Raw genomic sequence first — 21,019 nt, 5'->3', positions numbered from 1 at the left:
TGCTCTAGACCATCAAGATCAGTTCCCCTGGAGAAAACGGATGCTTTGGTGGGTAGACTCTATGTCATGGGTGCTGGGGACCCTTCAGAGGAAGTTGAGTCTGATGAGGAAACTGTGCCCCTGCCACCTGCACCAGTGCCCCTGCCTCCTGCTGGAGAAGATCCCAGCCCCCCTGCCTCGCCCTCTCGGGTGGCTCGTGTGCGTGACCGCCTCCGGCAGGACCTCAGGGATCGGAGGAGGGCGGCACGCTCACAAGCAAGACGCTCCCTGAGCCCTGAGTTCTGAGAGGATTCTGGCCCTTCTAAGAGCAAGGATGCTTGAGTGGTAACAGGATCCTGGCTGCCTCCCTGAGCCAGCAATTAGCCCAAACGGGCAACAGCCAGCAGAGGGCTATATAGCTGTGGGCTTTGGGAGGAAGCTTTGTGGAAGCAACTAGTCATCTCCCTGACATTCTAGCATCCACTCCGGCTTGACTTTGGTTCCTGACTCCCTGACTTTGGCTTTGGACTTCTGGACTCCCTGACCTCGGCTTCTGGACCTCAGACCTGCGATACTTCTACAGTGATTCGGATTTGGCGCCTCGGACCCTCCTGCTTACTGGCTACAGACCTCGGACTGCCTCTGGACTTTGCCTGACCCGGCCCCAGCCGTGACAGATTGCTTCCACCGACAAACACCCACTCCACAGGATGGATGCTGAAGCAAGTGAAACCACAGAACTACTGGCTGCGCTCCAAGCCCAGGTACAGCAGCTAACACAGGCAGTAGTGCACTTGCAGCAACAACCTGCGGCCAGTGCTCCAGCCAAGTGCCCAGTTCCCCCACCTGACAGATTTGGGGGTGCCGTGGAAGAATTTCCTGCCTTCCTAGCACAGTGTCGGCTGTACTTTGAACTGAGAGCACGGGACTTCCTCAATGACAAAACCAAGGTGTGTTTCGTCATCAGTCTGTTAAAGGGGCAGGCGGCCAAATGGGCCACACCCTTACTGGTCGCGTCCTCTCCCCTACTGACTGATTACCAGGGGTTTGAGGCCCACCTGTCTGCTGCTTTCTCAAACCCAGTCCAAGCAGCCACAGCTAACCGGAAGATCAGGGCACTGAAACAAGGCAACTCCTCGGTGGCTCAATATGCCACTGAATTCAAGCTCCTGACCCAGGACTTGGCGTGGAATGAGGCTGCCCAGATGGACCAGTTTACTGAGGGGTTGGCAGAGGAGGTCCTGGATGAACTGGCCAGGGTGGAGCAGCCACCCACGCTCCAAGAACTTATCACCCTCTGCCTCCGCATCGATGGCCGCCTGGAAAGTCGCCGCCAAGCCAAGACCAGAGGGCGCCAGCTCCCTGCGCCGTGCTACCTGGCTCCTCGCCCGTCCCCAGCTAGTACCAGCACCAAGGACGAGCCTATGCAGCTTGGAGCTGCTCGACCCCGCCTGACCCCAGAGGAAAAGACCAGACGCCGCACGCAGAATCTGTGCCTCTACTGCGGCACGGCAGGCCACTATGCCTCTGGCTGCCCTGCTAAGCATCGGATACCTGGACCTTCGCTGCCACCGCCGCCAAAAGGGCAGCCCCAGGCGTAAGTGGACCCCCCAGCCTGGGGCGACTAGCTGGGTCCTCCGAACAGCGGGCTGATACCCCAGGGCCATTCCTGCTACCAGTCAAACTCCGTCTGCCTGACGAACGCTGGCTGTTCGTGTATGCCATGCTGGACTCGGGAGCGGCCCACTGTTTTATAGATGCCGCCTTTGTGAAGCAGCACCAGATCCCTGTGCAGACAAAAGGGATTCCGTCGCTGGTGGAGGCTATTGATGGGCGCCTCCTCCGTTCTGGCCCCGTCACCCAGGAGACCTGTCCCATCACCTTCCACGTCCAGCAGCACCAAGAACAGCTGCGGTTTGATGTCGCCCGCATGCCTCGCTTCCCGCTGATTCTAGGCCTTTCCTGGATGAAGCTGCACAACCCCATCGTGGACTGGGCCCAGCAGGAACTACGCTTCCGAGACCCATGCCCCCATCTGACTCCTCCCACCACTCTAGCAGCTGGCATCCCGAGTGGTGGTCCTCAGCTCCCTCAGAAGTATGTGGACTTTGCTGATGTCTTTGAAGAGACAGGAGCTGATCAGCTTCCCCCTCACCGGCCCTACGACTGTGCCATTGATTTGGTACCTGGGGCACCACTCCCGGTGGGGCGTCTGTACCCAATGTCGGAGCCGGAGTTGGCAGCTCTGCGAGACTTCCTGGACAAGAACCTGAAACGCGGATTCATCCGACCCTCAACCTCTCCCCTATCTGCTCCAGTGCTCTTCGTGAAGAAGAAAAGTGGGGAGCTCCGGCTGTGCAATGACTACCGGGCCCTGAACAAGATCACCATCCGCGACCGGTACCCTCTACCACTGATCCCTGAACTCTTGGATCGCCTAAAGGGGGCCCAAATCTACACCAAGCTGGACCTCCGTGGAGCGTACAATTTGGTGCGCATACGGCCCGGAGACGAATGGAAGACCGCGTTTGGGACCCGATACGGGCAGTACGAGCACCTGGTAATGCCCTTCGGACTGACCAATGCCCCCGCTGTCTTCCAGAGGTTCATGAATGACATATTCCGGGACCTGCTCGACCGCTTCGCGATCATATACCTGGATGACATCCTAATTTACTCCCGCAATCCTGCCCAGCACGCCGAGCACGTCCGCCAGGTCCTGCAGCGCCTACGAGCCCATGGTCTCTACGCCAAGCTGGAGAAGTGCGACTTCGACCTGCGCTCCGTCGAGTTCCTTGGGCACATCGTGTCACCGCAGGGGATCCTCATGGACCCGAAAAAAGTAGAAGCGGTCCTGACCTGGCAGGCTCCTCAGAATCGCAAAGACCTGCAGCGGTTCCTCGGTTTTGCCAACTACTATCGGCAATTCATCCCGGCCTACGCATCCCTGACCACACCCCTGACTCAACTACTCCGCCCCAAAGAACCCTTCCACTGGTCCCCAGAGGCCGATAACGCCTTCTCCACCCTGAAGACTCGCTTTGCCACCGGGCCACTCCTGAGATACCCCGACCCCCAGCTTCCCTTTACGGTGGAAGCTGATGCCTCCAACGTGGCCCTGGGAGCAGTGCTGTCCCAGCGCGAGGAGCCGTCCCAGCCACTACAGCCCTGCGCCTATTACTCGCGGCAGCTCACTGCTGCAGAGAGGAACTATACCATCTGGGAGAGGGAGTTGCTCGCGATCAAGGCGGCGTTTGAGGTTTGGCGACATTACCTCGAAGGGGCTCGCCACCCTGTTCAAGTGCTCACCGATCACCGGAACTTGGAACACCTCCAGACCACCCGCCGTCTCAACCAGCGCCAGATCCGGTGGTCCCTATTCTTCTCTCGCTTCGACTTCCGGATCTCCTACATCCCCCATACCCAGAACCGGAAAGCAGACGCGCTCTCCCGGAAACCGGAATACGCCCCTGCCTCAACTGAGACCGCGCCCGCTGCTCCAATCCTGCCGCCCTCAGTATTTGCAGCCACCTCCACTTCACCAGCACTCGTGGAGGACATTCGGGCTAGCCAGGCCAATGATCCCTGGGTCCAGCAACACCTCCAGGCTCTCCAAGATGACCCAACAGGGGAGTTCACGACTCGAGGTGGCCTCTTGCTACACCGCGAACGCCTCTATGTGCCGCCCGGGCCCTTGCGGGCAGAAGTGCTACGCCTGACCCACGACTCGTTACCCGCCGGGCACTTTGGACAGCATAAGACCACCCACTTGCTGACAAGGGAATTCTGGTGGCCACGAGTTCGCGCTGATGTTGCCCGCTATGTCAGCTCCTGTGACGTCTGCCGACGGGCCAAAGACATCCCAGCCAAACCCTCAGGGTTGCTGCAGCCCTTGCCCACATCTTCAGGACCCTGGGATACCATCTCGATGGACTTCATCACGGAACTTCCACGCTCCAAGGGTCAGACTTGTATCTGGGTGGTCGTCGACCTATTTACCAAGATGGCCCACTTTGTTCCGTGCCCGAAACTCCCCACAGCTCAGGAGACGGCCCAGCTTTACCTGCAACACATCTTTCGTCTGCATGGACTCCCAGCCCATCTGATCTCCGATCGGGGCCCTCAGTTCTCCTCTCGGTTCTGGCAAGCCCTCCATTCCAGCCTGGGTACTCGAGTGCACCTGTCCTCGGCCTACCACCCACAGACAGATGGCCAGACAGAGCGCACCAATGCCACGCTAGAGCAATATCTCCGCTGTTACACCTGTTACCAGCAGGATGACTGGACCACTCTATTGCCCCTAGCGGAGTTTGCATACAACAACGCGGTCCATTCATCCACCCAAATGACCCCGTTTGCTGCAACCTACGGGTACCACCCTCGGTTCTTCCCAGCGATCCTACCACCCACGAATGTCCCCGCCGTCGATGCCTACCTGCAAGAACTCCGTGCCAGCCAAGACTTGCTCCGAGAGCAGCTACAGCAAGCCAAGGAGGCATATAAACGGGCTGCGGACCGAAAGAGGCAAGAAGGCCCTCCAGTGCAGCCGGGGGATCAGGTGTGGCTCTCAACTCGCTACCTGCGCCGGCCTGGTCGGTCTCACAAGCTGGATGCACGGTTCATTGGACCCTACCCCGTCGTTGAACAAATAAACCCCGTCGCCTTCAGGCTCCAGTTGCCACCCCACCTCCGCATTCACCCCGTGTTTCATCGCTCCCTCCTTGTTCCGGCTGCACCCCCTGACCCAGCTCGGACTCCTTCCCCACCGCCGCCACCACCAGTGTTGGTGGATGACGAGGAAGAATATGAGGTGCGCCAGATCCTGGACTCCCGGTACCATCGTGGAGGCCTCCAGTACCTGGTGGACTGGGAGGGATACGGCCCAGAAGACCGGTCTTGGGAGCCCGAGGACAATCTTCATGCCCCGGACTTGGTGCACCAGTTCCACAACGACCACCCCGACCTTCCAGGTCCCTCGACGGAGGGGGGCCCTAGGGGGGGGGATAGTGTCATGGGTGCTGGGGACCCTTCAGAGGAAGTTGAGTCTGATGAGGAAACTGTGCCCCTGCCACCTGCACCAGTGCCCCTGCCTCCTGCTGGAGAAGATCCCAGCCCCCCTGCCTCGCCCTCTCGGGTGGCTCGTGTGCGTGACCGCCTCCGGCAGGACCTCAGGGATCGGAGGAGGGCGGCACGCTCACAAGCAAGACGCTCCCTGAGCCCTGAGTTCTGAGAGGATTCTGGCCCTTCTAAGAGCAAGGATGCTTGAGTGGTAACAGGATCCTGGCTGCCTCCCTGAGCCAGCAATTAGCCCAAACGGGCAACAGCCAGCAGAGGGCTATATAGCTGTGGGCTTTGGGAGGAAGCTTTGTGGAAGCAACTAGTCATCTCCCTGACATTCTAGCATCCACTCCGGCTTGACTTTGGTTCCTGACTCCCTGACTTTGGCTTTGGACTTCTGGACTCCCTGACCTCGGCTTCTGGACCTCAGACCTGCGATACTTCTACAGTGATTCGGATTTGGCGCCTCGGACCCTCCTGCTTACTGGCTACAGACCTCGGACTGCCTCTGGACTTTGCCTGACCCGGCCCCAGCCGTGACACTCTATGGCTTTGTACCCCTCTGAGGTCCCTGTCTTCCCCAGACTCCATCTCCGAATCACTACAAGTTTCCTAATCCAGAACACACAGCCCTACCCACCCATCCCTTGCTGGTGGCCAGGGAGCACCTGGCAACGCTAATTCCCGCTAGCTGTAGTGTAACAGAAACTAGCCAAGGCTGTGTCTATAAACTGGCTTGTTTAAAATAGAACATAAGAACATAAGAGAAGCCATGTTGGATCAGGCCAACGGCCCATCAAGTCCAACACTCTGTGTCACACAGTGGCAAAAATTTTTATATACACACATACACTGTGACTAATAGCCACTGATGGACCTGTGCTCCATATTTTTATCTAAACCCTTCTTGAAGGTGGCTATACTTGTGGCCGCCACCACAAGTCTATCATAAAAGTCTTCATAATGCAGGAGAGCTTGAATTTTAAACAGTAAAAAGAGAGAAATCATGAAGAAAAGGGTCACTAGAAACAATCTTTAGCATCAGCTGCCCGATTATCACTGAGTGTATCTACAACAGGTTCTTTAGCAAGGTACCCATGGGTGCCACAGTACCCACCAACATGTTTCCTGGTGCCTACTTGCTTCTTCCCCAAAGCCAATAGCCAGCTCCGGCTTTCCTCTGCCACCCTGGATCAGGGAGGGGACTCCAGGAAACATGACCTTTGGGCCTTCAGGGAGTGGCCCTTCAAAAATAAGCTCCATCCATCATAGGAGAATTCTTAGCTGGGGGACCACCCAGCCTTTTGTAACTGTCCCCAAGGCAGCCATTTTGTGCTGATGTCCACTCTTCATCCTCACGAAACTCCCAAAGCGCATCCAGGCTCAGCAATAGTCATTCCCTGTCCTCAAGGGAAGTGTGGGAACTATAGACCTTAGCCTCTGTAGACCAAACAACAACTCCAAGGATTCTCTGACAGTTAACACTGGTGAAAACTAATATAATCTTGTCATACAAATATGCCTTCAATGTGTCACAAAGATGGAGCTAGACTGTCTGTAAGTAGGGTTGCCAGCCTCTGGGAAGCACCTGGAGATTTCCCACTATTGCAATTGATCTCCAGTTGACCAAGACCAGTTCCCCTGGAGAAAATGGCTGCTTTGGATGATAAATAAATAAATAAATATAAATTTTATTTTTATATCCCGCCCTCCCCCACCAAAAGGCGGGCTCAGGGCGGCTCACAGACATGACTACGTCATGATTCAATTAAAAGCAGATAAACATTATGAATACAATACAATTACATATATAGATTAAAATACATAAAAATAGGTGCTATAATTTCTGGTGTCACAATTACATATTATCAGCTTCAGTTACAACATAAGATGGCTAGAGTTAGAATGATTTTATCAAGTTAGTCTGGTCCTAATTCAAATGCGAGTTGGAAAAGAGAGGTCTTGCAAGCCCTGCGGAACTGGTTCAGGTCCCGCAGGGCTCGCACCCCCTCTGGGAGTTGATTCCACCAGCGCGGGGCCACTAATGAGAAGGCTTGCTCCCGAGTTATCTTCATTCTAGCCTCTCTTGGCCCAGGGATTTGTAGGAGGTTTTGGGAGCTAGATCTTAACGCTCTCCTGGGGATATATGGGGAGAGGCGGTCCCTGAGGTAGGCAGGTCCTCGGCCATATAGGGCTTTAAAGGTAATAACCAGCACCTTATACCGAACGCGGTAGACGACCGGTAGCCAATGCAGATCCCGCAGCACCGGCCGCACATGTTCCCACCTAGGTAGTCCCATCAACAGCCTGGCCGCTGCGTTCTGCACTACCTGAAGTCTTCGCGTTCGGCACAAGGGCAGCCCCATGTAGAGGGCATTGCAGTAGTCTAGTCTTGAGGTGACCGTTGCGTGGATCACAGTTGCTAGGTCGTCGCGTTCCAGGAAGGGAGCCAACTGCCTCGCCCTCTTGAGATAGAAGAAGGCGGATCTTGCGGTGGTAGCTATCTGGGCCTCCATTGATAGCGAGGATTCCAGTAGCACCCCCAGGCTCTTGACCCTGCGCACTGGTGTCAGTGGCGCACCGTCAAAAGCTGGCAGAGTAATCTCCCCCCCCGGTCCGTCCCGACCCACGCAAAGGACCTCAGTCTTCGTTGGATTCAACTTCAGCCCGCTCAGCCTGAGCCAGTCAGCCACGGCCTGTAACGCCCGGTCCAAATTTGTAGGGACATCACCAGTCCGGCCTTCCATCAATAGATAGAGCTGGGTATCATCAGCGTACTGATGACAACCAAGCCCATACCTCCGGGCAAGCTGGGCAAGGGGGCGCATAAAGATGTTAAACAATGTCGGGGAGAGAACTGCCTGACATTGTATCATATGTATCATATGGAGTTACATCCTGCTGAGATTCCCCCTCAAACCCATCCTCCCCAGGTTCTGCCCCCCAAATCTCCATGTACTTCCTAACCCAGAGCTAACAAACCTACCTGTAAGAGCTTATTACAGCCCCCACATTCCTTCCATTGCAAACCACTGTTGGGGCAGCCATAAGACAAGATATGTTGACCAAACTGCAAATTTCTTACCAGTGCCTGTTTTTCTTACCAGAAACCAGGTGGATCCAAACTGCCGGCAAGAGTCATGAACCAGAGAGAGTACACATGCATACATAGCAAGGACAGTGTTGACTAGGGTTGCCAACCTCCAAGCTGGGCCTGGGGAGTGCCCATAATTACAACCAATCTCTGCACTTCAGAAATCAACCCCCCTGGAGAAAATGGCTACTTTGAGGGCAGACTGGATGGCTTTATACCTTGCTGAGGTCCCTCCCATCCCCAAACCCCACCCTTCCCAAGGTCTACCCCCAAATCTCCAGGAATTTTCCAACCCTGGTATTGACAATGGCTATGTTGCCAGAAGTGATGCTGAAATGATCTTCACTGAGACCAAGATATGCACGGCTAGCTTCCAAACAGGACAACTGGATACTCAGTTTATATCTGCTCTTAGATTTTTTTTAAAGATGCCTCTTGAAACATATAGCAGATATACAGTGCAATCCTAAGCAGGGTTACCTCCTTCTAAGCTCATTGACTTCAAAGTGTATAACTCTATTTAGGATCGCTCTGATACCCTGCATCATGTTCCTGGATCTCATGGTAATGGAGAAGAAGGAACACCACAAAATAAATAGCTCTCATGCAATGGACAAGCACAAGTGAGCTAAACTAGGAATGGCAAAGATGGCTGTAAAGTATTTTATTTCACCATTAATTTCACAGACCAGATTTCCTTGAGTGAGGGATTTCTTCCCAGCCTTCAAGACAGTAATCAGCCCGTCAATGAATATTACAGAAAAACACCTTTCCATTGAGTTTTCTTCCCCCCCTCCCAAATTTGATATGGTGTGAATCTTATTTGTGCTTGCTAACACACCCTGTTGAAACAAGCATCTTGGTGCATGTCTTCTGGTTTCTAAGTTGCAGCAATGACCCAATTAGAAAGAGACAAGATTGTAGAATGACCACAAAAATGTCTGGATAACATACTATCTTCAAAGGCATCCCTTAGATTTTCCCCTCTCTAAATTTTCTTCCCAGGGGACTGACAGCTAAATGCAAATTTGGTTTTTACAGCTGTCTTCTTCCAGCTCAATCTCTACTGGTAAAGGCTGTCCAGGCATAGATGGTCTTTTGGCCAGCCACCCCCACCCCTTCAAGAAGTGCCTGTTCCTCTTGGAGGGGAGGGGAGGGCAGGATAGAAGTCTAATAAAATAAATAAATTCTTTTCAACATACTTTAGTTATAGACCCTGTTTTTTCTCCCAGAAAACTGAAACCCAAGGCAGGTCACAACAATAAAATCAATGTAAAAAAAATATCAAAAAGGCACCATTAAATTCAAAACAGAGTCAAAGTAAGGTCAAAAGTCCTTTTAAAAAGTTCAGTCTCACATCCCTTCTGAATCTGCAGGGGGAATGAACATGGATCTTCCTTTGGAAGACTGTTCTGTACAGTCAGAGCAGCTACCCAAAAAAAAGAAGAGGAAGAAGAATGCCCATGAATGGGCAGATCCAAGTGGGCAACCGTGTTGGTCTGAAGCAGCAGAACAAAGTAGGAGTCAAGTACACCTTAAAGACCAACAAAGTTTTATTCAGAACCTAAGCTTTCGTGTGCTCCAAGCACACTTCATCAGACGAGGAATCAGGTACAATGAACAGAGCTACATATAGCTGGTAGGCAGTGGTTTAGAATGCAAAATGGTACAAACTTAATATCCAGTTACAGAATAGTAAAATTAACAAACTGAGCAAACCTTTGATCTGGATATCAGCGTTCATAGTCATGCAGGGACTGAAAGCACCACAAGGCACAGCTTTGCAGAGCAGAGCTGCCACACAAGATCACACCTGGCAGATTAGGATTCTGTGCTGGCATAAGATCCCCATGGTGCTTGTGGCAATGCCAGAGCAACTAAGCAGGCACAAGGACGATGGGAGAGTAGGCTTGGTACCCCACTCAAAACTCAGTCCCACACCTAGCAACATAAAATTACACTGGCATAAGAGCAGGTGTAAGTTCAAATGCTCCCCGCTCAACTCACCGTAGGGACAAGAAATAACCCTTCCCCCGCCTCCTCCTACTCCAGGCATGCTGCCCCAACAAAGGATAGGGCCCCAAATGATTCTGCAGACATTAACAGCACACCAAAAGCTGCAGAGAAGCCTCTGCCAGAACACCCATTTCTCCAACGATGGGGCAAGTGGTGTGGGTTGCCAACCTGCAGGTGGGTTCTGGAATTCTCCTGCAATTACAGCTGATCTCCAGACTTCAGAGATCAGTTTCCCTGGAGAAAATGGCTGCTTTGGAGGGTAGGATCGATGGCATGGGTGAGGTCCTTCTCACCAAAGTTTCCACCTCCAAATCTCCAGGAATTTTCCAACCTAGACTTGGCAAACCTAGCTGTATCACTCACCATATTGGCACGAGTGATTGATTTAATGTATGCCCCATCTTTCTCCCCAATGGAAATTCAAACCAGCTTACATCATTCTCTTCCCCTCAATTTTATCCTCACAATAACCCTGCAAGGTAGGAAGGGCACCCAAAGTCACCCAGCAAGCTTCCATGGCAGACTGGGAATTCAAACTTGGGCTCTCCACTCTAACCACTGTACCAGACTGGCCCTTTGCTTGCACAAAAAGGAAACACTTTGCACAAGCCATCAAGGCAGAGAGAAAAATGTAGCAAGAGCATATTGCTAACCCTTTGTTTTTATTTTAAAACACTTCCTCAAAGGATGTGAAGCAGTGAATGACACATGAAACAATTACAATCCCTAAAGTAAGAACTCATAAAAGCAAAAACAGTCCACAAAATTACAGCCAACATTATTGAAACAGCAAAACTAATATTCAGTACTCTCAGAAATTAACCAATAGGATTTTGCAAAAATTAATGCCTTGCAAGCCCTTCCTGAAGGACCAAAGAGATGAAGCGTGCCCTACTCACACCCAGGCAGGCTATTCCAGAGGTCTGGTGCTGTTCACAGAAATGCCTGACTTCTGGAGAATGATGGGTGGGCAAAAGAAAAAGAAGATGATATTGGATTTATATCCCGCCCTATACTATGAATCTCAGAGTCTCAGAGCAGCTCACAATCTCCTCTTCCTTCCCCCCTCCACACACAAGACACCCTGTGATGTAGGTGGGGCTGAGAGAGTTTTTCACAGCAGCTGCCCTTTCAAGGACAATTCCCGTGAAAGCTATGGCTGACCCAAGGCCATTCCAGCTGGTGCAAGTGGAGGAGCGGGGAATCAAACCAAGTTCTCCTAGATAAGAGTCTGTGCACTTAACCACTACACCAAACAGAAGGCAGCATGAACATAGGATGCCAGGTAGAATCACCCCCGGACAACACCCTAACAAAACATTGGCTCCAACTGAAGAGGCCAGGACAGTGTACCCCATCTGACTCTAACCCAACTAACACAGAGAATTCCATACACCGGCATTTGATCGCTGTAAACGCCGAGCCCTGACACAGCATCATGAAAGGGTGTGTGTTGTGTGCTGTGAACCCTCATGTTCCGGTAAGCTTCCACCCAGTATCAGCACAGATCTTTCGCCAAATATTTTGTTACCCCAGCAATGTACACTCATCCTCTCCTGGGCAGCAGAAAGGTCCCTGAAGGGGACGCCTGTCACCTTCCAGCCACCAATGGCTGGGAGTGAGCCAAACTCCCATGGTCCTATGCAGGGCTTTTTTTTTTTAGCAGGAACACACAGGAATGCAGTCCTGGCTGGCTAGGCATCGGGGTGTGTGGCCTAATATGCAAATGAGCTCCTGCTGTGCGAGACAATAGTGATGCCAGGGGTGTGGTCTAATATGCAAATGAGTTCCTGCTGGGCTTTTTCTGCAAAAAAAAACAGCCCTGGCCCTTTGGCATCCTCCTCCATGTGCTACCCCAAGCAGCTGCTTCCATGCCTTTGCCAAGAGTTCCAGCACTGCATCAATGAAGACAACAGGAAGCAGATTCATTGTTTTAGATGAGTACCAGACATTCCACTCTAACCATTGCTGCTGCTAGCCAAACATTCATAATTCCTTTTGCCTTATAGCAGGGGTGGCCAAACTGGCTAAACATAAGAGCCCCGCAGAATAAACGTCAGATGTTTGAGAGCCATAAGACATAAACCAATAATTTACACACATGTTTTTATTAAAACTCTTAATACTCTCTTTGTATGCACTTTACAATATGACCATGCTAGAAAGATAAGTTTTAAAAAAACAAAAGCTGGGAATAACAGTTCCCATAAGACCAGCATGGGGAAAAATTAGGGAATGTTTTTTTTACACCAGCGGGAGAAGGAAACACGCATGTACCATATGAATGACTGACCACTGTTTGCGTCATTATGCATCTTTCTTTGCCTTGACTCTAAGGTTAGTAGGTACAGCTCCAACACAAGCGATGAAACTAAGGGGGAACCTTGATTCTGTCCTTCCTTCCAGAGGCTCCCTCGGCTCTTGTGCTCTTTCCCCACTCTAGGTCTCTGGGCAACCTCTGTGGTGGAAGAGAAGAGCTTGCAAGCCTGCATATTTCCCCCTCCTCCCCCGCTCCACACACAGTGGAAATAGTTGCCTACCTATGGGGTCGGTGCTCTGAGGCTGACGGAGGTCCCAAAGCTAAGTCTGCATGAAGTTCCTCCTTCTACCTCTGGGAGACACACAATATGCGCAAAATAGCTGTATGTGGCTCCATCCCGAGCCACAGTTTGGCCACCCCTTCCTTATAGGATCACACAGAGCGGACAAGCAGTGTTCAAGACAGAATGCTGCAAGGGAGAGGCTATTATCTAACTGCCTACAGAATACAGGTGACTCTAAAAGTGCAGGGAATACCAATGACAAAAGACGCGTAGGCCCTTATTCACTACTCCTCTACTGAGTGCACCAGGCAGGGGTGCTCTTTTTTTGTAGCTATTAGTCTGTTGTTCTTGTCACTCTTTGCAGGCAGACCTCCAACATGCGAAGAAGCAAGGATGGTCTCCAGTGTCACCTAGTCAACCCAAGCCACCTGCTGGGACTAGAGGACATCCAGCTGCTCCCCTGTGGGGCGGCCAACTCTTGTTGTCTACCAGGCACATTCCTAGCAGTGGATATGACTTCAGATATCTTACTGGGACTAACTTTCAGAGGCTCAAAGCAGATAATAGAAGGTACCATTTTGTCTACTTTGCTCTTACCCGACCGCTGGACTTCCACCACCCTCCCATCTCCTTTACCTTTGCAAGGTGACAGGTAAATACAGCTTCCCCGAATGCTGTGAAACCTCTACTTGTTACCGAGATGTCTGTCATATGACTTTTTAAAAAAAGGTATAACATCCTGCCAGAACAATATGGTTGGCCACCCCTTAGATTTGCTTCAATAAAAGCCTGGAACTGTGTTCTCAGCCATGTTTCTGTGAGCTAATGGGGCCACGTAGGCAGGATGGGTCTCCCCCTTGGGAGAAGATCCTCTATTCTCTGTTTGCTCCTGTTCTAGCGGTGTGCTGAGGGCAGGAACTTAAGAGGTCACAATGCCCTGGCCAATACTGATGTGAGGAACCGCTAAGACAGATAATAGTTCTGGTTACGGGTAACCAGTCAGGGGTGTAGAAGATCACTGACTGGCTCTGATGCTGGTTTCAGGAAGAAGAAGAAGATATTGGATTTATATCCCACCCTCCACTCCAAAGAGTCTCAGAGCGGCTCACAATCTCCTTTAATTTCCTCCCCCACAACAGACACCCTGTGAGGTGGGTGAGGCTGGAGACGGCTCTCACAGCAGCTGCCCTTTCAAGGATAATCTCTGCCAGAGCTATGGCTGACCAAGGTCATTCAGGAACAGCAGCAAGTGGGGGAATCAAACCCGGTTCTCCCAGATAAGAGTCCGCACACTTAACCGCTACACCAAACTGGCAGGAGTGCACCATGTTGGTCTGTAATAGCTAAATTCGAATCCAGTAGCACCTTAGAGAACAACATGTTTGGAGAACGAGCTTTCAGACCTCTCTTCATCAGATACCACAGCTCTGACTCTCAGAAGATTCTATTCTGAAAACCAGTCTCTGAGTTGCTACTGGACTTGAATCTAGTTCCGAGAAGGGACTCTCTTAGGTGTACTGCATCAGAAGCTTAAACCCAGGCCTTCAAGCAAGCTTCACTTATGCTGTTCTACACAAGCCGAGGTTTTCTCTATAACTGCATCTGTCCCAGCATATATGGTCAGTGTCATCACCAGGGCCAGTGGTGGACACATTCAAAATACCCCATGATGAGCTTTTGTAGTTGAGAAGTTGATCTGCAAGGTGTGGGTTCTAATCCTGTTTCTTTCCCTCTTGGCTTGTGGTTGGCCAAAAGATTAAAAAGGTAGTCCCCTGTGCAAGCACCAGTCATTTCCGACTCTGGGGTGACGTTGTATCACAACATTTTCACGGCAGACTTTTTATGGGGTGGTTTGCCATTGCCTTCCTCTGTCATCTACACTTTACCCCTAGCAAGCTAGGTACTCATTTTACCGATGTCGGAAAGATGGAAGGCTGAGTCAATTTTGAGCCGGCTACCTGAACCCAGCTTCCACCAGGATCGAACTCAGGTTGTGAGCAGAGATTAGGGCTGCAGTACTGCAGCTTTACCACTCTGTGCCATGGGGCTCTTGGTCAAAAGATTACCTGGAGCTTAAACATATATTTCACCATGGCAGGATTTGATCTCTCGTGTCTCCTCATTTTCCAGCTCTGTGCCTAAGGAGCCTTCCTCTAACAGAAGAGTCGCTTAAGTTGGAGGAAGTGCTTTGGGGCTGGAGGAAGTTCCTTCTGCCTAAAATAACGAAGGATATGTGGGAGCCTGAATTCTGAGTGCTGGGCTAGGAGTCTGGAGACTCAGATTCAAATCTTCACTCTACCATCAATGCTTGCTGGGTAACTATTGTGGGGACAGGAAGAGAAGGAGATTGTAAGCGACTTTGAGATTCCTTAAGGTAGGGAAAAGTGGGGCATAACAGCCAACTCTTCTTCTTCCAACTCTTCTTCTTGGGGCCATCACTTTCTCAGCCTGACCTACCTTACAGGGTCATTGTTGTGAGGATAAAACAGAGGAGGGGAGAGTGATGTGGTAAGCAGCTTTGGCTCTCCACTGTGGAGGAAAGCAGGATATAAATATCTACAAACACATCAAACGTTTCTGTTTCCAATAGCTGCCAGCCAGCCAGATGGTTTGTGTAGTTCAAAAATACATGTTTGTCACCCAGAGAAAGACTGTCCCTGCACATGGAGGTTCCATTGTGGCCCTTGCCACTGTATAAAAGGAGGATAGCCTCTGTGGCCCCTTGCTGTGGAGTAGGACAGGTATTTGTATTACTTTGGACCCCCATTGTCAAAACTGTATCTTCTCTATTCTGTAGTTTTATAAATAGAGGCCTGCAGATGTTTTCTGCTTTCAGTTATCATTCTTGGGGACTGTGACAAAGTCATTTGAAATTTGTTTTTCACTAAAACTGTGTCCCAACATGAGAAGCTTCTCTTTCTCCCTGCTCCCACATCTGCCTCTTCTAAACCAAACCCAGGAACTCTGGTCTCTCTCCACACCTTTCCCATTGCCTGGTCCTTCCGAAGCCATCTGGTCACTCCCCTGCCATCCAGTTTAACAACAATAGTGACAAGGTTCACATCTGCTGCTGAACCTAAACTGCTGTCTTAGGCTGTGATAACACACACTAAATAATGAACTTTCCAACCAAATTTTACTGTGTGAACTGGCAAAATCAAGTTGGAAAGTGCTTTGAAAGTGGATCGGAAGTACATTATTTAGTGTGTGTGATTGCAGCATTAGCGTGTCTGAGGAAATGTGCATGCACATGAAAATGCCTACATTTGTTGGTCTTAAAGGTGCCACTCTGGACTCAAACTTTAGACTAAAACTCTGTAGGTGTTACTTGGAAGCATGTACTATGGAGCACAAAAGGATGGATGGGCCAGCTCCTCTTTGACCTCTGCCCTTCATTGGCAGGAGGGAGGTTTGGAACTAATGACTCCCTTAGCATTTGTGAGAACTCTGGGCATGTGGGAGGGTAGGCTGAGGGTAGAAAGCAGATGACAGGTTTCCCCTGCCTCTGAAACCTGTGCAAATGCCAGAGATCCATCCCTGCAAGAAAAGGTTATCCCCTAACATCTCAGACTTATGGGCTCTGATGGTCTCTTTAGGCCTTTGTGGAGTCATCATCACAAGCCATTGTCTGTTAGTGGTGGGGGATGGGGTCATGCCGTTCTCCAGACAGTGCCCTGGGGCAGAAGACCATTTGGGTGTCCTAATTGACACACACACACCCTCACACAAACGCTCACATTCCATCACAAGCTCACTTAGCAGTCAGAGCATCACACTTATAGAGCACATGAGTGCATCACATAACAAAGAAAAGATGTCACATTAAGAAGAAGGAGACTTTTTAAAAACAGAATCACTTTCAAGCAAGATGTTGTAAAACTTTTCTCAGGTTACCAAGGTCTTGATGAGACTGCCCCTGAGGCACAGTCTGATGGAGGCGGGAGTGGGGAAGACTACCACAGATTCATCTCTGCCTTGAAGGACTGGGGGAGGCCACTGGGTCAGCCCCTCCACTCTCCCCCCCAGTCCCAAACCACCTACGGATGGATGAACTGCAGAAAGAGGCCTACTCACTCTGCACACAGGGGAGGTGCATCTTGCAAAGGGAAACTGATCAGGCCCTGGTCCACTGTCTAATTTGACCCCTGGGGAGGGAAGCCTTTCTTCTTGACCCCAACCACAACTAGACAAAGAATCCACCACACACGGTTCTTTGCAAGGGTCAATGTGCAGAGTGGGATTCCCCCCCCTCCCCCAGTTCCTTCCAGCTCTTAAGGCCAGCAGACTCTCCTGGGCCGCTGGCCGGCGTGGCCCAGCCGATGCATGACCTCTGAAGCGCCTGGGGCAGGTGGGCAGCCGTCCTGCTGGGATGCTGGCCTGACTCACCTGTGACGAAGACGGCTTTCCCGGCGGCCGGGAGCCTCTGGAGGCGGGCGGCCCCTCCCAGGACGAGCCAGCAGGCGGTGCCCGTGAGGGCGGCGCTGAGCGGCAGGGGCAGGAAGCTGTGGCTGACAGCCTGCAGCAGGACCACGAGTCCCACATGCAGCAGCAGGCGGGGAGTCAGCAACAGGTCACAGCGCAGGAGCTTCTTCAGGAGACACCAGAGGAAGCAAAGCCAGACCGAGTGGCTGCACGCCCAGCCCAGCTCCATGGCCCGGGGAGGAGAGGAGGGGAGGGGGCGAGGCCGGGGCTTGCCGAGCAGAGGGGAGAGAGGCGAGCGAGGCCCAGGCCGGCGGTGCCCAAAGGGTGCACATCTGCGGGACTGGGGAGAAAAAGCAAGCGGCACATGATTTATACAAGAGCAGGCAGTGGGGAAAGGGGAGGAGCTGCCCCTGCCCTGCCAATGGGAGAAGTTCAAGGCTCACTTGGAGTGAGACACACACAGGCACACGCACACACCAACACACACAGAGTCGCGGGCTGCCTGTTGCCCCAGGGTAGCCGCTGAGTTACTACGTCGGGAGGGAAGTGGCTGCCGGCCTCCTAAGTGCTGCGGGGCTGCTCACCTCCCTGCCTGCCTGCCTCCAGCTGCGGCTCTCCCGCCTTCCCCCTCCTCCTCTCCCCCTTCTTCCTCTTTCATGCGGCGGCCACGGCCTGCTTTCTTTGCCCCCGTGGGCCACAGAGGAAGGGGAGCGGCAGCAGCCAGGGACTGGGCCTCTCGCTCGGGGTCTGCCTCTCCCTTCGCCGCAGCTGCCCGGGCGGCGAGAACTTCGCTTGCCTCCTCGGGAGATTTGCCGGCCAGTCTTTCGTTGCCCTCCCCCCGCCCCCCGCCCAGGGCAGGGACACGATGAGGTCAAGCGCTTGGGCAGAGGAGGGCACATCAGCCGCATCTCAAAGCCTCTAGAGTCTTTCGAGCTCTGCCAAAGGCGGCACAGACAGTCTCCGAAGCAGGAGGAGGATGCTGGAGGGCTCCCAATCCACCTGAACGAGGGTTGCCAACTTTGGCTTGGGAAATTCCTGGAGATTTTGAGGAGCGCCTGGGGACGGAGTTCAGTTTCTCCCAGAGTCTCTGTGGTGTAGCGCCCCTCTCTGAAGGTACCATTTCTTCCAGGGGGACTGAGCTCTGCAATCTGGAGATCAGCTGTCATTCCAGCCCAAGCTCCAGGTGGGTAACCCTAACCTGGAACTTAGTTGCATTGCAAGATAGCGGGGGAGGGGGGGCAGCTTAAGGACATCGCCCCCAACTTCGAAATGACCTGCTTCTCCGCCGCTCCCTCCACTTGCAAAGCCAATAAGTCATGTGACTGCAGGAGCTCATCCTACGGGAACTTCCCTGTTGTTTGAAATGCCTCCCTTCGGCCTGCCTGCTCTCCCGGGAGTGACAGGAGCAAGGGGAACCACAAGGCTGCTATTCCTCGTATGCCCAGCAGGTTGCGCAGTTGTATCACCAAAAACCTCAAACACCAGAGTCGAAAGTGACTCAGCAGGGGACCACATAAAGAGACAATGGAAACCTTCAAATTAAATTAATGGAGAGGTAGTTGGGAAACTAGAATAAGCAGAACATGCAGGGAATGGCAGGAAAATATTTGGTGACATTTCTTAGAGATGTTTTACAGAAAATGAGATGGTAGAGGCAGGGGTTTTTTTGAGCAGGAACTCACAGGAATGCAGTTTGGGCTGTCTTGGGGTCAGGGGAGTGGCCTAATATGCATATGAATCCCTGCTGGGCTTTTTTCTACAAAAAAAGCCATGGGTAGAGGTAAACAGTTGCTGGGAATCTGAGTGTAAATCATACACAGATTTATGCTAGTGCACTAAAACACAAGCATTGTGTATGATTACTTATGATGAGGAGATCTTGTGTGTGCACCACTTCCTAATAAAGGACTTGCAACAACCAGTGTTTGGGCTGTGGAAAAAGTCCCATCAAGTTGCAGCTGACTTATGACAACCCTGTAAAGTTTTCAAGACAAGATGAAGAGCGGTGGTTTGCCATCGCCTGCCTTTGCGTAACAACCCTGAACTCCCTTGGTGTTCTCCCATCCAAGTACTAACCAGGGCCAACCCAGCTTCACTTCCGAGAATTGATAAGATCCGTCTAGACTGAACCAACCAGGCTAGGGCCGCTTTACAAATTCTTAATTGAAACGTTAACTACTACTAATGTTGCACATTTTCAATTTGATAAGGAGGCATCCAGAAGCATACCCAAATTCTTGACAGCTGATGCTGGTTATAGTGCACAGATGGTGCACTAATAGTGTCAAGAGCTGGGAGTTGGCATCTCGACCTCAGGTCGCCCCCACCCAGCCACAGGACTTTCATCTTCGATGGATTCAGTTTCAGCAGCTTTGTTGGAGCCATGCAACCAGATTGTGAATGTTGCTAGACTGGCATTTCTCCAACTGCACCACGTCAGGTAACTGGCCCCCGACGTCTTACGCTCTGACTTAGCCATAGTGATCCATGCAACGGTCATCTTGAGGATGGATTACTGTCTATGTAGGGCGATCCTTGAAGCTGACCTGAAAACTACAGCTGGTCCAGAATGCAGCAACATGGGTACTTACAGGTACCCCTATGTCACCACCTATCCAACTGGTGCTCTGCCAGCTCCACTGGCCCCCAGTTGAACACCAGATCCACTTCAAGGTTGCCTATGAAATGCCACTTTCCCGTGTGCCTGAAATTTGGCAGGGAGTGTCCATGGGGAGAGGGATACAGCCCCCAAGAGCTTCCCCCAAATGGCTATCAAACCAAAACATTATAAATCCTTTTCAGATGCACTCTATTTTTGTAATTTTCTCTTGAGCTTCACTCTGAGAGTCCATGTCATCTTGTCAGCGTCTCATGAAGGGCAGCAAGGTTCAGCTCATTTTGTTGCCCCAAGCACCCCTCTTATGAGGCTGCTGCTTGCCTCCAAGATATTGCATCCTGGAACCAGGCAGCAGCAGCTCGGGAGGGAGGGAAGCAGGCGCACCTTTTCACCTGCATTCCCACCTGCTCTGGGTGGTGACCACAGATGCTAGAGCTGAGCAGCAGTGGTGCCAGCATGAGCGGGGAGGGTGCCTGGTGCAGGCACAGTTGCCCCAAGCAGTTGCTGTGTCCCTGGGGTTTGAACTAGTCCTGATGAGGGAGGACAGGAATCACAAACTTCTCAATGAATCACAACCGTCTCCTGAGTTCATCAAGCACATTGGTGGCCTCACTCTCCTGCCAGCTCACTCATTTTGCATCCTCACCAAACAGCAGGCCCCGGGAGGGGACCTCCAAGCACAGCTCTGCCCCCTCTGGCTGTAACATTTATGGCTTGCCTTTCCACCACAGGTGTTATGTATGTGATACATAATAATAATAATAATACTTTTTATTTATATCCCGCCCTCCCCGCCGGGGCAGGCTCAGGGCGGCTCACAACACATAACTACAATGTACAATAAAAAACCATACATGATAATTACAATTACAATTATATAAAATCATCATTAAATCATTAAAACAACTTGTATTAAAATTAACATTGTGGTGCTATAACTTAGGTCTTCTATAAAATTCAGGGATTAAAACATATCCAGCAAAACTTTCTTGGCTCGGTATTAAGTGAAGGCTATTTTGAAGAGGTAGGTCTTGCATAGATATTGGGTTGCTGGTTCCTGCCTGGCTCATTGCAGCCTTAAGGGCTGAGCTTGGGGACACTGAAACAATGGGAAGCAGGATTCAACTCTTTGCGTCCCCTGACCAATAGCAAGCCCCCTGCTGGTTCGAATGGTCCAATGACGTTTTAGTGCGGGAACTTGAGCTGTTTATATTTGGCCCTGTTGGCCCAGTTCTCCAGTCTCAGTTTTCCAGTTACTATGCTGTAATCACAATAAAGAGCTGTGATCAA

General features: G+C 51.5%; 1 protein-coding gene across 1 annotated transcript in view; it reads right to left on the bottom strand.

Annotated features, from left to right (window-relative positions):
- Nucleotides 1-17,449, bottom strand: part of HSD11B2 (hydroxysteroid 11-beta dehydrogenase 2) — an 80,216-nt gene extending 62,767 nt beyond the window's left edge. The window contains exon 1 of the mRNA XM_060254346.1: nucleotides 17,077-17,449. Within this exon, the coding sequence (XP_060110329.1) occupies nucleotides 17,077-17,341 (265 nt within the window). The 5' untranslated portion in view covers nucleotides 17,342-17,449. The remainder of the gene's footprint in view (nucleotides 1-17,076) is intronic.
- Nucleotides 17,450-21,019: the final 3,570 nt, after the last annotated feature.

The sequence above is a fragment of the Heteronotia binoei genome, chromosome 14, assembly GCF_032191835.1.
Source record: "Heteronotia binoei isolate CCM8104 ecotype False Entrance Well chromosome 14, APGP_CSIRO_Hbin_v1, whole genome shotgun sequence".
NCBI classification, from domain to species: domain Eukaryota; kingdom Metazoa; phylum Chordata; class Lepidosauria; order Squamata; family Gekkonidae; genus Heteronotia; species Heteronotia binoei.
This window is presented reverse-complemented; position numbering and strand designations above follow the sequence as displayed.